Source organism: Somniosus microcephalus, chromosome 22 (genome assembly GCF_052327205.1).
Source record: "Somniosus microcephalus isolate GS21.2 chromosome 22, FLI_Smic_1.0, whole genome shotgun sequence".
Classification (NCBI taxonomy): domain Eukaryota; kingdom Metazoa; phylum Chordata; class Chondrichthyes; order Squaliformes; family Somniosidae; genus Somniosus; species Somniosus microcephalus.
The window spans coordinates 49,821,156-49,838,285 of record NC_141008.1 but is presented as its reverse complement, the minus strand read 5'-3'; the positions used below and the strand labels follow the sequence as shown (position 1 = coordinate 49,838,285).

Here is a 17,130-nt window from a genome sequence, read left to right as displayed (position 1 = left end):
CACCTTTACATGTATTAAAACCTGTCTGGGGCAGCCACCTCTTGGGACTGTCCTCAAGTAGCTTTTAAAGGCAGGCGACCTATTCCCCCTCCTTCCGCAGCGCAGGGAATGAACTCAGTACACTATATCCGACACTGCGTCGGAAAAGGTTTCCAAAACTCCTGCTTGTAGGTTATACAGGACTGATGTGACCGGAGAAGGTACCAGGGTGATCAGGATGATTAATGGCCTTTGGCCTTTTCTAACACATTGAGTAGTGGATTCTGCTCCACTCACACAATTTATCCGCTTCTTATTAGAAGCAACTTCATTTAAAATTGTTAAGGTCGAGGCAACCAGAAAGTTGCTATACCTAGAAGCCATGTCACGTGGTGATAGGATCGCAATTCCTGCCCAGGAGATCTCTATGCTGCATCAGTGCCTGATATTCAGGCTGCAAGCTAATTAAACAGAAAATTCAGTGGATTAACTTTCAAAAGGGAATTGGATAAATGAGGGGGAAAAATTTGCAGGGCTATGGGGACAGAACCATGGAGCGGGACTAATTGGGCAGCTCTTTCAAAGAACCGGCACAGGCACGATGGGCCGAATGTACTCCTTCTGCGCTGTATCATTCTATGATTCTATGACAGAAATCAAACGTCCACTTTAAAAAAAACAAGCAAGCCCAAAACATTCAAAACACAAAGTGCCCTTAATGTATGTTATGGTTGCATTTCGTGACACCACTATTCCTGGCCAGAATGGAGATCAATGTTCCTGTTAAGCTGCGTGGCCACTGGAGGTTCACAATGGAAAAACCGCACACAAGCAGAAATCTGATTGGGCAACAGAGCCCCTTAAAGGGGCCATGCACCCCCAAAAAATTAGAGGGAACATTGATGGAGATGAGTGGGTAATCCCTCCGTCAATCACACCTGGGGAACGCACTACTGTAAGTGACTGGGATTGATTTTACAGACAAAATTTGTATTATGTAACTATCCTCCACTCACTGCATTTTGCTGGAGAAATCACCCTGCTTTTATCAGGAGACATTGCTGCAGTTTCGGTCATGAGTTGTATTTGTTGTAGTTCGTAGAGATTCTTTTTAAATAGACTCTGTAGACTGTTTGCTGTAGTTCAATGTTTAAATAGACTCTGTCTGGTGAGTAAATAGACTTTATTAGCTGTAAAGTAGACAGGTTGCCGTGAGTCCTGCCATAAGTCCTGCCCCACCTCCAACCCAGTGGCTGACACAGTGCAACTCACTGGCTGACACAGTGGTGGCAATAGACACTCTGGTAGTTTATACACAAACTTAGCTAATGTTTGTTGGAGATGGTTTACAAAAAGGCTGCACAAGTTTCATGTCCCCTGGATATGAGAGTAAAGGAATGAAACATGTGTCAGGTGTTGGAATATATTGACTAGCCTGTTGTACAAGTCCTATTCCTCTGATGGGTATTAAATATACTGATCTCAATCTAGCTCACCAGTGTTAATTTTGAGCCACCTTTATGGAAGATTTTTGGTTTTAAAGTTCCTTCAATAAGAAGTTTATAATGTTTTTCCTTTTATAAAAAAAGTTACACTATTTTTGTAAAAACAGCATGAATCTAAACTGCAGTAATGTCATCCTATCCAGAATACTATGAAGAACAATGCAGTGTTACAAATTGGATTTTTCAACAACACAGAGCGATGGGTTCAGAATATATGGTGGAACATCACTGAGAGAAAATTTCTGAAAATTACAATTAATTATCTTTGTTTTAAGTATCAACTTGGCTCAGTTGATGCTATTCTAACCTCAAAGTCAGAAGGTCGTGGGTTCAAGCTCTACTCCAGGACTTGGGCACATAATCTAGGCTGATACTGGCATTCCCTCCCTAAACTTCTCTGCCTCTCTATCTCGCTCTCCTCCTTTAAGGGGTACTGAGGAAGTACTGCACTGTCGGAGATGGCGTCTTTCGGATGAGATGCTAAACCGAGGTCCCACTTGTTTAATCAAGGGTGGCATGTTCTGGTGTCTTGGCCAACACGCCCATCCCCATCCAAAAAAACCACCAAAAATTGATTAACTGTTATTTATCTCATTTTCTGTTTGTGGGACTTTGCTGTTCGTCGAAATAACAGTGTCTGCACTTCAAAGATAAGTTCATTGGTTGCTCGGTGTTTGGGACGTCCTAAGGAAATGATAAGACTCTATATAATATAATTGCAAATTGTTTCTTTCTATAACAAGAACTGTGGGCTTGAAATTTACTGAAAAGCACGTGCTGAGCTGAAGCAATAATTCAGAAAATGATCAAACAAAACAACAACAGCTTGCATTTATATAGCACCTTTAATGTAGCAAAACACGCCATGGCGCTTCACAGGAGTGTTATCAAACCAAAACTTTACACCAAGCCACATGAAGAGATATGAGGACAGGTGAAAGAGGTAGTTTATAAAGGAGCATCTTAAAGGAGGAGAGCAAGACAGAGAGGTGGAAAGGTTTAGGGGGGGATTTCCAGAGCTTAGGGCCTAGGCAGCTTAGGGCACGGCCGCCAATGGTAGGGCGATGGATAGGGGGGATGCGCAAGAGGCCAGAATTGGAGGAGCGCAAAGAACTCGGGAGGGTTGTAGAGCTGGAGGAGGTTACAGAGAAAGAGAGAGGCGAGGCCATGGAGGGATTTGAAAACAAGGATGAAAATTTGAAATACCTGGCATTGCCAGAGCAAGAGCCAATGTAGGTCAGCGAGCACAGGAAACCTCACCTGTGACAGCCACTCCTCATCTTCTTGGCCACTGTGGTCTGATCCCAGGCTGTCATAAGACTCATGGCGTATAAAGGTGGGTGCAGGACTGCTGGGTGAAACCACTGTCAGGAGAAGAAAACAACATTACTAGCACATTGCTGACAATCTAACAGGGACTAGTTTTCAGTTTAACTCACTGGTATGTGCATTTTGCTTTATTTCATTGCAACGTGGTCAACAGCAGTGATTTTTAAAACTTTTCTATGTGGGTGTCCCGTAAATAATGATACATTCCCAGAGACCTCCTGGGAATATCTACATAATCCCAGGGACCCCCTGAAAATACTGGCATACTCCCGAGGATCCCCTACAAATACTGATACACTTCCAGGGATCTTATGTAATTACTGACACTCCTGGGGCAATGTTCCTCTAATTTTTTTTGGGTGCGCGGCCCATTTACAGTTTTGCGCATGCGCAAAATTTATCATGAGAAAAGCTGGTCCCGGGCTCTGCGGGATCGGCTGAGAGCTTAGCGGGAATTTTGTCCTGGGGGTCCCTCTACAAATAGTGACAAATTTCCAGGATCCTCTGCAAATACTGACACACTCCTGAGGATCCTCTACGAAAACTTACACACTCCCCAGGATCCCTTAAAAATACTCACGCACTCTCTGGTACCTTCAGTTCTAACTTGCAAAAGACAGTATCAGCACTGTTTTCCTTTGGGTAGCTATCATTGCAGAAAGTATTTCTATCAGTGTACAGCAACAAAAATAATGTGCAACTAAGTCAATAAGTACAGATGAACACAGAGAAAAATCTTGAGTACAGAATTCAAAAAGTATGTGGTATGCTTGGCTTTAGATGGCCAGAAATCTGATGACTTTGAGGACTATTTTCCATCCCTTCCCAGGCCCCATAGAGTCCATGGACCCCTATAGTCAACACCAATAAGTGGTCGTTTAAATATTAAGTCATGAGATATTGGCCTCTATTTTAGATGTGTTGATGTAACTGTGGGAAAGACCTAGTTATTGCAAATGCTTCCTGTCCACAGAACAATCAAATTTATGAAGGAAGTGCTTGCAGCAGGAAATTCCTCTCCGCAATCATTTCCTCAACATCCGAAGAAGAAGTCAGTATGGCTCTGACCTGCTCTTCACAGAAACAGACCAGGGCACTGCAGTACGAGCAAATGACATTTCACCTGACCACCAATTACAATTACGAGTTCAATTCCTCTTTAATGATAACATACTGTGGTCTGAACCGTTTTGTGCCGGAGACACGAGGAGAAATCTGTCGGAGACAGATTGTGTCTGCTCATGTCAACGTAACGAGAAGCAGTTGTTTCCTGTTCACTGAATAACCTGTTTGCCAATAATCATTCAGTTATCAGGAAGTGAGTGAGAGTCATAAACAGCTGAGTGGTGTGCAGTCACAGTGTTTAATATGGGAGCACTTGCCATTAGTCATGTAGCATATACACTCTGTCTCATCCTCTCTAGAGCCTATTATAAAAGGATTTACAACATGGAAATCTCCTTTAGAAAAGTCATTCATTCATCGTCAGGTGCGGCCTATTAACATCAGATACAGTAACGTCATAAAAAAAAGTAGCCCACACTTTCCATTTTCACCGACTTATGTAAAACATTCATGAATATTATCCCATGCGTGAATATAGCCTAAAGCACAATGACACTTAGACCAGCTGCCCCACACTCGTTCCTCATTTGTGCACACACACACTAAGATAGTCTCAGATTCACTTATAATAACAAAGAACTGAGCCAAGGGCTCCACCCAAAACATGAACCTGTCTTTTCTCTTGCCGGATGCTGATACACCTGCTGTGTATGCCCAGTGTTTTATTCTACTTACATTAACAAAGGTCAAAGGTTTCATGGAAAATCACAGAATGCGATCTCCAAGCTCTGGTAAAAACATGCTACAATCTCATGTCATAAAAACAGAATTTGACTTATTCACTCACTGTGAACTAATGACCCTGATTATAGGGAGTAACAGGGCATTTCTATATTGTAGGCATGGGCATTTTTGTGGAAAAACGGGCTGAATTGTGGAGTGCGATCCCAAAACACCAATATAAAAACGCCGAAATCCCATGCAATAACAGCATGATTCAGTCACCATTACCTAACATCTTTAATGCTTTCTCTCTCCCATTTGCTCACCATAAAAGGATCATAATCAGGTGTTCACAAGTACAGACAATCCCTGCTATTGCTGGCAGAGGTGCTAACGGAGCACTGTCCAATCTTCATTTTTGTTCGAAGATATGAAAAACCTCCTGGTAACTTCCATGAAAATGCAAAACGAAATGGTTTGTATAAACAGTGGAATTGAAACCACAGCTTGCCATTTCTTTCTCTATTTCTGTACCACTTTGTAAAATTAGCTGAACGAAGATCATTTTCATCCCACTTACATCCTGAACATGGCCACTCAGTGTTGCACATAAAGCTGCCTTAAGATTCCTCCTTGATCCCTGACCCTGGGGTGCAATAGCAGTACACTAATTAATTATTAAAGTTTTCTAACAGTCAGCCAGTACGAAGATTGTATTTCTCTTATCCTTCATTAGTCAGTCCCACAGGAGTGGTCAGAGTACTGTGCGATTACCTTGTGGCTCATCCCTCTGCCCAGGGGACACAGTCCAATTCAGGCCGAAGCCTGCATCAGGCGCCCATAGTTTCTCTCAGTCGGGCACATTTTCTCCCCCCTTTCTTATGCACGGAATAGGCTCCGAACTCAATATTATAAAGGCCAAATTAAAAAAAATTGATTTCTTTGTTTTAATCTCATCAATACGTTTTTAAAGCAATTGATTTATTTTTTTCCGACATATTGGCATTTTAACTATTAACTACTCTCTCGGTACAGGTTTTCTAATGCAGGAAACTTTGAGTTATCTGGAGGCGAACCGTCCGGCAAGCTGGAGCCACCGGCAAAAATCAGGAGCTGTTTTTTATTCTTTTTGTTTCTTTTCTTTTCTTTTTTTGAACAGTCAAGCTGTGCAAGGTCTGTAGCTAAGCAACAGCTTCAGCTAGAGACGCTACAGAGATGCTTGCCGACTGTTTAGAGGAACAGGGTTTGTTGATTCATACGGAGATGAAAATCTCCGTATGTTTCAACATTAGCTCGAGTGTACAGCAGTTTGGAGGGAACGGCAGCAGCTCGGTCCCGTCGGTGCCGGATAGCACAAAGTTTCCTGTGCCTCGTTTTCTTTACGGTGCCAACGTTTGGTGTGCCAATGCAGGCAGAGCAGTATGGTGCAGGTGCCAATGTTTTCCCACAGAGAGGGTAAACGGATGAATCCATCAGCAGGAGGGGCAGAGCATGGGAAAACTGCTGCCTTGTTGGGAAAGGCAGGGAGAACGTTGATGAGTAAAAAAAAAGAGAAATGGGGATTTTAGGAGTGTAACCACATATTGAAAATTCTCTCTCAAACTGGCTTTATTGCTGCTCAGCAACTTATATTCATACATCCTGCCTTTCATGTGATGAAACGACGCACGGCCTTGGAGCATTTTGCTAAGATATCAGGAGGGATGGGGTGAGGGAAGGTGTAGGAGTCACCCTGTTGAGGCAGAAGTAGGGTTGCTACAATTGGCCTCAGTGCCCCGGGTTAGGGGAAGTTCCTGCTCCTAACCACGATCCAGTGATCCTAACACAGGTGACTCTTCCACTGCTCTTATGCGCCCCTTAATTACATAGAATTTACAGCACAGAAACAGGTCATTCAGTCCACCCAGTCCATGCTGGCGTTTATGCTCCACTCGAGCCTCCCCCCATCTTTCCTCATTTAACTCTATCAGCATAACCCTCTATTCCCTTCAACCTCATATGTTTATTTATGATCCCTAGTTTTGGATTCCCCAAATGAGCAATGACATAACAACTTTGACACCCAGAAGTAAGTGTTCTGTCCAAGTTCTAACTGCTGAACAATAAATGACATGGCCAGAAGGGGAATGGGGTAGAAGGACTATTTTTTTGAAGGAAAAGAATGTAAAGTTGTATATGGAATAATGTCGTACATTCAGGTCAGTTTGATCAAAGAGTCTTACCAACCAGCAAGAGTGCTAATCTAAGTTAACTAGGATTTGCAACCGCATCTACAAATGTATCTCCAGCAACTGGGTTAAAAATAGTATTTAAAGCCTTTTACAGGACCATAACTGCCATCAAAAACTGTGTAGGTGTATACAGCACCCAGTCAAAGTCGGAAACAGAACTGAACAATACAAAAGTTTGAGGGGGCGAAATTGGGTACCCTTGTCGCTCCCATTAGCGCCCCCATGGTTTTGTGACTGGGTGCGGCGCTGACATCGACTCCCGCCATATTCAGCAGGAGTTTTGTGGCGGCGCTAAGGTGTTGCGCCCCAATCTCCTTCGCCCAGAGATCGTGACGTCATTGCCCCAGACCCGAAATTAACTTCCGCCCCTGCAGTAACGCTGGGTGAAAACACCGACAGCTGCAAGAGGCGGGCATCAGGCGGCCGGCCGCTTTGGGAGCGATGATTAAAGGCGAGGTGGCCGAGGGAAGTAAACAAAAAAACTTACCTTTCTTGTTCCACTTTTTCTCACGGGTTCCTGCCCGTGATCGATCAGCCCGGCGCTCTGCTTGAGTGCTGGGCTGATCACGCTGGTTCGTGGCTGCCTTGGTGGTCCAGGCAGGTAATTTTTCTATTGCAGAGCCTGCAACGATGGCCCTTCCCTTTAAGGGAGGGAAGGAGTCTTTGAATGCGGCAGCGCTGCACGGCTCAGTGTACAGCGCAGCTGAAGTCTCCGCCCCGCCTGCTGCCGATTGCGCTCCAAGAAGGAAGTGGAGCTTGATTTAGCGCTCCACTTCCTTCTTGGAGCGCAAAACCGAATTTTTTTTAAGTTTAGAAACATGAGTGCGTGGCACTAATTTTCCAAACTTTTCAAATTTATCGCCCCAAACGGGACTATAATGATTTTATCCCCCTTCTTTTTGTAAAACCAAACTTTTGAAATTGGGATGCTACAGATTTTTCCAGGCCTTTTGTTTCTTGAAGTATCTAAATTTTATTATAGGTTGAGATGCAAACGAGATTATATTAGTGATGTATATAATTTTTTTATGCTTTTGAAATCCAAGCACTCTCTTGGTGTGGCTCTGAAGAGATCGCACTATCACTTCCGGCAGGGAGACTAACACCACAGGAAATATCTCGATCAGAGGCGCACTGTATTTCGCAGAAAGTGATGCACAACACTAGTATTTTAGCTTTCCTTAAATAAATAAATGACCAGGCCAAACACTATAGCCTTTTACAAGTATGAAACTACACAAGCCTGAGGTATCAGCCATTAGCGAGCACTGCTACACTAACCGAACAACAACTTGCATTTATATAGCGGCTTTAATGCAGAAAAATGTCCCAAGGCGTTGCACAGAGTAAAATGGACTCCGAGCTGAAGGAGTTTTTAGGAGGGGTGGCTTTGGTCAAAAAGGTGGGTTTTAAGGTCTTAAAGGAGGCGACGGAGGGGGAGACTGGGTGAAGATTAGGGAGCGAATTCTACAGCATGGGGCTTAGACGGCTGAAGGCACAGCTGCCAACTGTGGGGCAGTGGAAGGGGGAATGCATAAGAGGCCAGAGTTTGAGGAATGCAGAGTTCTCAGAGGGCTGAAGGAGGTTAGCGAGATAGGGAGGGGCGTGGCCATGGAGGGATTTAAAGACGAGAGTGAGAATTTTAAGTTGAAACCAATGTAGGTCAGCAGGGACATGGGTGATGGGTGAGTGGGACTTGGTACGGAATAGGTTATGAGCAACAGAGCTTTAGATGCGCTTAAGTTCACGGAGGGCAGAGGATGGGAGTCCGGCCAGGAAAGTATTGGAATAGTCAAGTTTGGAGGTGACAAAGGCATCCTTGAGGGTCTCTGCTGCTGATGGGCTGTGGCAGGCAATATTATGGAGGTGGAAGTAGGCCGTCTTAGTGATGGAAAGGATATCGGGTAAGAAACTCAGCTCAGAGTCAAATAGGACACCAAGGATGCAAACAGTATAGTTCAGCCTGGCCAGGGAGAGAGATGGAATCGGTGGCAAGGGTAGGAAATTTGTGGGCCAGGCCCGAAGACGATTTGGTCGTCAAATTGTTCAACTGGAGGAAATTGCGTCTTATCCAAGACTGGATATCAGACGCGCAGTGTAACAGCAGAGAGGCAATTGAGGGGTTGGGAGAGGTGGTGGGGAGGTAGTTCTAGCTATTGTCAGTGTACATGTGGAAGCTGACCCTATAGCTTCGGATAATATCACCAGAGGCGGCATGTAGATGAGGGAGGCAAAGAAGCAAGGAAACATCCGACGAAAAGACGACAGAAGTAACGATGCGAGGACAAAAGAGAAGCCATTGCTGGAGATGCTCTGGCTACGAGTGGATAGATAAAAGTGGAAACAAGCAGTCCCAGCGAACTGGACAACAAGGAACAGGCATTATAGGAGGGTGGGGTGGTCGACTGTGTCAAAGGCTGCAGAGAAGTCGAGGAGAGATAGCAGAGGACGTCACTTGTGACTTTGATTGGGGCCATTTTAGTGCTGTAGCAGGGGCAGAAATCCGACTGGAGAGACTCAAACCTAGACTTGTGGGAAAGATGTGCACGAGTTTGGGAGGCATTAACATGTTCAAGGGCTTTGGAGAGGAATGGGAGGTTGGAGATGGGGCAGTACTTTGCAAGGACAGGGGAGTCAAAGGTGAGTTTCTTGAGGAAGGGGGTTATAATGCTAGTTTTGAAAGGGAGGGGGACAGTACCCGAGTAGAGGGGGCTTGAAAGCACTGAGAGAAGACACAATTCTTTCTAAATCAGTTCAGATTATTTTCATTTAACAAATATAAAATTCTGAAGTGAGGATAGTATATTCAGACAGAAGATACTATAAAGTGGCAGCGTATTGTAATTATCATAGGAAAAATCAGCCAGGGTTTCCATTCATGACCGCTTTTCACAGACCCCCCTACTGGAAAGTGTGGCTGTGGTGTGGTTGAGGCAGAAGCCACTGCATGTTTAAAGGGAAAATTCGATAAATATTTTGCAGAGGAAAATACAACTCTGTGGGGAGAACACAGGGCAGGAGGATTAGTTTTGGATTCCTCTAGCAAAGAACTGACACAGACACGATGGCCTGAATGGCCTCCTTCTATGCTGTAAACGCCTATGGTTCTATGGACATCAGGTGAGGTCACGGTTGAGCTCAGCTCTGATGCCCTCTGCAGCCGATACTCACTGCCAGTCTCTCTCACGAATAATGGGCACTTGAGTGTGATATTGGAGGGTATCCAGCATCCATGGAACCTTAGCCAGCGGGGGTTAATGCCTCAAGAGAATGGATGGGAGAAATTTGCCAAAAAGACAAACAGGAGTAAAATGGTGACATTGGAAGCGTAACATGAATATTCAAAATTATCTCTCTAACTGAGTTTACTGTTGCTCAAAATAACCTGGAGCCTTTTGCTAAGGAGACATGTAGATATCAGTAGGAGATAGGCTGGATCTCCTCACGTTAACACAAGCAGAGGAAGTCGAGTCCTGTTTTACAATAACGAATTGCCCCCAAAAAATTATTCACTTGTCAGGAATGCTGATTTTCTCGAAACATCTCAATGCAGTAGTAACGGTTTGCTCTCCATATTTTTAAGTGGAAAAAAAAGGTAAAAAGTACAGTGCCGACAGGTGAACTACCGCCCACGTGAGTCTGTGTTGTGGCCCTCAGACTGGATACAAGATCCCCGGTTTGAACGCTGTTTCTTCCTGACACTCAGCTGAGGCAGCCATAGGGGCATTAAATCTGACCTCAAGTTAGGGAAGGTTGCTGCTCCTGACCCCCGATCCAGTGACCCCTGCTGGAAAATGCACAAATGTGAACACAGGGCTAAGACCAGGATCAGGAGTGCTGCTGCCCCCGCAATGGGGAATAGCCAGCTGACAGTCCCCGTCAATGTTCACACATGGTGAATGGCCAGTTGGGTGAGAGGACTGGCAGCACCCATGGGACTGTACCCCAAGAAGAGGTGGCGCCTACAGGAGAGAAGGGGAGAGAAGGGGTAAGAAAATGATGGCCTGTGACAGACCCAATGGGTACGAGTCTAATGTTAACTTTTTACCACTACGGAGCGGCTACTACACCATTTAGGTCTTTGATTCCTATTAGTGTCATGTTTATTCTGCTCATTTATTCAAAAACTCTTCAGTGATCCAGGGAGATGTGCTTCACTTGTATATTACCAGGGAAGCGCATTCTACATTTACTAGAAAGACTTATTCTGCAGGAATAGCTGCAGGGAACTCAAAACATGCTCAGCGAAAAGCACAACCTTCCACACTGTGCCAAAAAAGGTAAAAGCATCATTCAGGTACCCAGTGTTGAGAGAGGGGTAAAAAAAGACACTGGTTCGTTGTTCGTTGACCCCAGAGGACAAAGGTCGACTCTAATCAAGGATAATGACTGCTAATGCAGACATCTGATCACTGGCTAACTGCGACAGCCTATGAGGTTCTGTGCAGAGCCTCTGAGAGTGGTCAGCTGGGGGCTTTCATCTCCACTTGGACAGATAATGTAACCAAACAACTGACAGAAATGCTAATACTCCAACAAGATGATAGACAGCTACAAATTCTAGGACTGAGCTGTTCTTTAATGATACTCATTTGTTTTTCATTATTGCTCTCATCCTCAGTGCTGAATTTAACCCCATGCAACCCAGGTACACCAAAGTTATTTTTATCCCTAATTTTCCTCAGCCCTCTCCTGAAGTGGTTGGCTCCTTTTTTTTTAGGGAATACCGTCCCATTGGCGCTGGCCACAGCCGCCCAACTTGGTCGTTCTCTGTGTGTGAGGCCAAGCCACCTGCTTGTAATTTGCTCTTGGGATATGGGCAACACTGGCAATGCTGTATTTATTGCCCATCCTTAGTTGCATACAGTGTTGGGCTGGAGTCACCTATAGCTCAAAGCAGGTGGGCCTGGCACCTTCCTTTCCTAAAGGACATTTGCAAAACAGTTGTTTCTTTACAACAAGACAGCAGCTTCGGTGGTAACTCCTTGTTGCTAGCCCACAAAATTACCAGATATTTAGAATTTTGGTTTCACAACTCGCAACCTCTGTGATGCTATCCCAATATCGTAACCACTACACTACTGTAACCCTGTGAGTGAGTGTTTGAGGATTACTTCATCATAGATCCTACCCTCAGTTGATGTCCAACACACATGCACTTTCAGCAGAGGTCAATGGATTGCGATCAGGAGCAAAGAATCCTGGCTGGGATTTTTTTAGCCCAGGGGTGCCAAGTCTAATTGTAGCTACCCTGGCTGAAGTCAGTTGACCAAAGCCAGCATTAAAGGCAGCTTTGTATCTTCCTGACTAATACAAAGAGGATCAATAACAAAGAAGTGAGTTTTAACATTTACGACTCTTCAGGTTTATCAAGAAAGGGATTGTGACTAGGAACTTAAAAACACAGTATCGCAGGTTCCCATGGCAAATAAATCGCATATCAGACTAACTAAATTTCATTCATCAGGAATGTTCACTGGGTCATGTACTATGTTGGATTTCAGTCAGGAACCATCCTTTCTGTACCCCAGGGGGCGATTTTGCCAGCCCTGGGGAGGCGGGGCTGCCAGGAAAATGGCAGAATTTGGGGGGCGGGTGCCTAGCCCGCCCCCAACCCACCTCCATGCCATCTTCCCAAGAGGCGGGTAGCCGTCCCACGCTGGGTCCCGTCTCCTTGGAGACAGGAAGGGATTAAAGGCCTAGAAATTGAGTTGGCGCCGCGCCAGGGCTTTAGCGCCGGAAATTTAGCGCCGGCGCTAAGTCCCCCTGCGCGCGCCAAAAATTCAGTAGCGCCGCGCCCAGACGGCTGCCGGCGCTACTGGCGGGCGTGAGCGCCTCCCAATGGGCGCTGACTGCCGCATTGCGGCGCTAATCCGGCGCTGCGGGACCCGATGCGGTGCGGCAGGCTGGGGAAGTGCAGGCCTCCTCCTTCAGTTAAGGAGGAGCTGCCTGCACCCGCCCGCTGTCCGTTCAAATATTGAAAAAAATGAGCCCGGCACCTCGGACAAGTGCCGGGCTTGCAGGCCAGACGCATCTGCTCCGCGGGGGGCGGGGGGGGGGGGGGTGGAGGAGTCCGGGGAGGGAGGTGCGGGCAGGCGGCCGGCGGGAAAGCGGCCGGCCGCCGCGCGACCTTAATGCGCCGGCGCTAACTCGGGGAAGACTCGGTTGAAAAAATCTTAGTTGCGGCTGCCACGGGCGAGGCGGCCGCAACTCAATTTCGGCGCTGGGGCCCGTCACCACGGCAACCGGGACGCTGCGCACACCGATGACGTCATCGGCGCCGGCGCAGCGCAACCGGTCTACCGCCGATTCTAGGGCCCCAGGGAATTTCTAAACTGGCCATAACTCCGGCGCTAGGCCCTCTAGCGCCTCAAATGCGGCGCTAAGGCTACTCAATTTCTAGGCCAAAGCCTATTAACGGCCTGTTAACAGGCAGAAAATAGGATTATCTCCTTTTTGCCCTCACAAGTGTGGGCTTCCCGAAGGCTCCAAAACACGCCAGCTCAGCGAGGCGAGTACTGGGTCTGCGGGGTTGGGGGGGGGGTGCAAAAGTGTGGTGTGAAAGTAAGTGATGGGTGCAAGAGTGTAGAGGTGAGTATCTGAGGTAAGTGGAAAGTGTTTTTAAAAGTGTACTTACCTTTGTTTCTTCCTGCAGACTTCAGTCGGTTTGCACATGGAGAGTCTCGGACTTCCGTGTTGCAGATGAGAGATGGCCGTTGCATTCTCAGATGCAACAACCATCTCAATTCTGCAAAAGAAAAGAAGGTTGATGAGGTCTTGTATGCAAGACCTCATCAACAAGACCTCATCAAACTGCAGAGAATGTCACTGTTTGACAGCTTCACAGAGCTGTCAAACGATAACAATTCACCTGTCAAAAATTTTTGACAGATGAAACGTCATACGTTGACGTGCTTTGCAACCGGCTTTCCCTTAATTGGCCTGCTAAGCCCACTGGGCAGGCTTAACAAGGTCAATCAAGGGAAAATAGTGTGGGTTGGCCACAAATCGATTGAGGCGGGACATCGACCCGACAAGCAGCAGTCTCGCCTCCAATGCACCCCCAGTCACAAAATCGCCCCCTCAGTTTTCTGGCATCACCCTCAAACCATCTGTAGAAAATGTGACGGGGGTAAGACTGGTCTGGGGGGAGGGGGGAGGCGGTGGGGAAGGGGTTTCTCCTATACTGAACAAGCTCATTTCCTGGTGGATAGATCAAGAAAAAGCAATTATGTCCCTAGAGGTGTCTGTGGGGCTAAAATGGGTGAGGATAATACAGACAGTTACTAGGACAGTAAATATTTGCTTTGATCTGCACATGCTAAACAGGTGGTGAAATACTTCACATTGGTACCAAGCTGTAAGTGAGGAAAGGGAAGATTAACTATCATATGGTCTTATGATTTGGCCTACAAGTCATATTTTGCAACCACACAATTTAATGACTAGGCAGGTAGTGTGTCGTGTTTATTGTTAAAGCTCTGCCCCAGTTACGAGTCATGCTGGAAGTATATTGGAGGGATTTAAGTGTCCATGGAATGAACAAGTGGGCAATAACATTTCTGCAGGATTTCCTGGGCTGGAATTGAATGAACTCTCAGTGTATATACATTAGAAAGAGGACCACAGCAGGGCAGTGGGACGTCCAAAAGACCATCACAGCTGCTATCACAGGGACTATTGAGCAGGGCTGCAGGTTGATGGCATCACTGAGTAAGCCTGCTGTTTGAAAGGAACATTGAAGCAGGGGTATAATTTAAAGAGACCACAGTCGAAGACTTTGAAACAAGGAAAAAAATAAAAATGTTGTATCTTTAAAGTTGCATCACAGGCAGCAAAGAAGAACAAGAAGTGTGTCACATCTTAAGCATATGCCCATGTTTGAGTTATTAGTCCCTTTTTTCCCCCATTTACAGGAAGCCCAGCTAGAGATGAATTTGGTTCTATTCTCACTGACTACTCCATCTTCAGCCATGCTTAGTTCCATCACACTGGATAGAAACAACTACGCACATCAGCCGAAAGCAATGCCAGGATCAGCATGTCAAGATTTGAACATGGCACACACTAGGCTGTGCTGAATTAGCTTATCAAAGTGCAGCAATAGCGGGGGCCTTGCGGACCCTGGGGGGGGAAGACATTATCATCCCTATCTAGTAACTGCTGATGGAATGGGCCCATGTGAATGGCAGGTAAAGCAAGCATCTGCTTTGGCTATGAGTGTCCAACATGGTTGAATATCCTGCTAGCACTCACCGTGTAAGGTCACGAGGAAGAACAACCACATGGACGAGTCACTGAAGGACCGAATGACGTCTTGGAACCATACCTCAGCAAGACTCACCATCATCGGGAGAGATGGAGAACATAGGAAAATATGAACAGGAGCATGCCATTCAGCCCTTCAAGCCTACTCCGCCATTCAATTAGATCATGACTGATCTGTACCTCAACACCATTTACCCGCCTTAGCTCAATATCTCTCGATACCCTTACCTAACAAAAATCTATCAATCTCAAGTCTTGAAATCTCCTTGTCCCAAAAGCCACAGCAGAGAATTCCATATTTGTACTACCCTTTGTGTGAAAAAGTGCTTCCTGATTTCCCTTCTAAATGGCCTAGCTCTAATTTTAAGATTATGGCCTAGAAATTCAGTTTGGGGCGGCCAGCTCGCTCACGCCCAGAAAGTACCGCTGCGCGCGGAGCCATTTGCGCCCGCCGGAAATTCAGTTTCAGCGCCCCAACTCGAAGGCGGCCGCTATTCAAGGGTTTCGGCGCCCCCGCTTGGGGCGCTGAAACTGAATATCGGCGCGCTAGGTGCCGCAGCGCCACCCGCTGCGGAGCGGCAGGCTGCGGTACTGCAGGCCTTCCTCCCTCTCTTAAGGGGGAGGTGCCTGCAACAGCGAGATCGCCGCTCGCTAGTGCCGGCAAATGAGCCCGGCACCACGGAGAAGTGCCGGGCTCCCGGAAAACAGCCGGCAATGCCGTGGGGGGGGGGGGGGGTGGGTGGAGGAGGCCAGGGAAGGAGGTGCGGGCAGGCGGCCGCCGAAAAAGCGGCCGACCGCACCTCCGCCTTAACTCGCCCCACTAACGCTACAGGACGGCCCCGTTTTCTGATCGCTGTTTTCGGCCGCTGCGGAAGAGGCGGCCACAACTAAATATGGCGGTCGGGCCGGTAGCGGGGCGGTAGCGGGGCACTGCGCACACCGATGACGTCATCGGTGGCGGCGCAGCGCTACTGGCTAACGCCGCCATTACCGCAGCGCTGAATATCGGCGAAAGCTCAGCAAGTGGCGCAAAAGCCCTCTTTGGGCGAAAACTGGGCGCAAAGCCTACTGAATTTCTAGCCCTCTGTCTCTATCCAATCAAATCCTTTTAACATTTTAAACACTAACAGGGGGAGCAATTGAAGAAAATAAATGACACAACAATGGAAGGAAGACCTCAAGGGTCTCCGCAGAGAATAACTGTGGGAGCGCTACAACTTGTCTGACACTAGAGTCCATATAACATCCTGAGCAGTGAGGTGCTGCTATATAAGAGTCACTACAATACACTGCCTGCAACATACTGCAGCTTGGCACCATGAAAACAATGAGGGAGAGAATGCAACTTACACCCAGCCAGCTGGTTCTGATAGTGTTGGACGGCATCGGCGCTGAGCAGCAAAGGATGGTTTGCATTGAATGGCGGCTGGAGTTCGTTCCACTGTGGGGTCCTACATAGCAGAGGGAGAAAAAACACAAGACATTTGGCAACAACAAAGTATGCTTTCCACATTCAACATTCAGACACTGCAAATATCTTACTGAGGTTATTACGTTTGTCATCGCTATGGATATCTTTATTACAGATGCAATGGAGACCTCTTTCAGATAACCTCTCACCCATCTTTATTCCAGTCACGATGAACTTTTCTGGATGCGCTAACAGATCCTTTTCTCCCCCTCTTTAGGTCTTCCCCCACACTCTTCCCAGGCGATTGTCAAACGCCACTCAGTCAGCAGCTGCTAGGCAATGTTGAATGGCGGCAATGGCTTGACTTCCTGCAGTGCTGAACACAACTGATGGAGGATCTTTTGCTTGTTATTACGGTAGGTACGTGTTTACTGGTACTTTAGTCATGCACAGACAGGGTATTTAAAATGTTCATACTATGCCCACTGCAGTTGTGAAAAACACCCAGTTAGTTTACGGATTTCATCCTTCCAAATTTGGGTTGTGTGCACAGAGAGCAATTTTGAAACTATGTAACTTTAGGGTCAAGTACTGGTGGGTACAGGTCTGCTTCTGCATA

General features: G+C 46.6%; 1 protein-coding gene across 3 annotated transcripts in view; it reads right to left on the bottom strand.

Moving 5' to 3' along the window:
• The window catches only part of bcas3 (BCAS3 microtubule associated cell migration factor), a 1,023,442-nt gene that overhangs the window by 477,301 nt on the left and 529,011 nt on the right, over positions 1 to 17,130 (bottom strand). For all 3 annotated transcript variants that reach the window (XM_085964689.1, XM_085964691.1, XM_085964690.1), the window contains 2 exons: positions 16,451 to 16,551; positions 2,745 to 2,848 (listed from right to left, as the gene is read on the bottom strand). In XM_085964689.1, coding sequence (XP_085820815.1) covers positions 2,745 to 2,848; positions 16,451 to 16,551 — 205 coding nt within the window. The remainder of the gene's footprint in view (positions 1 to 2,744; positions 2,849 to 16,450; positions 16,552 to 17,130) is intronic.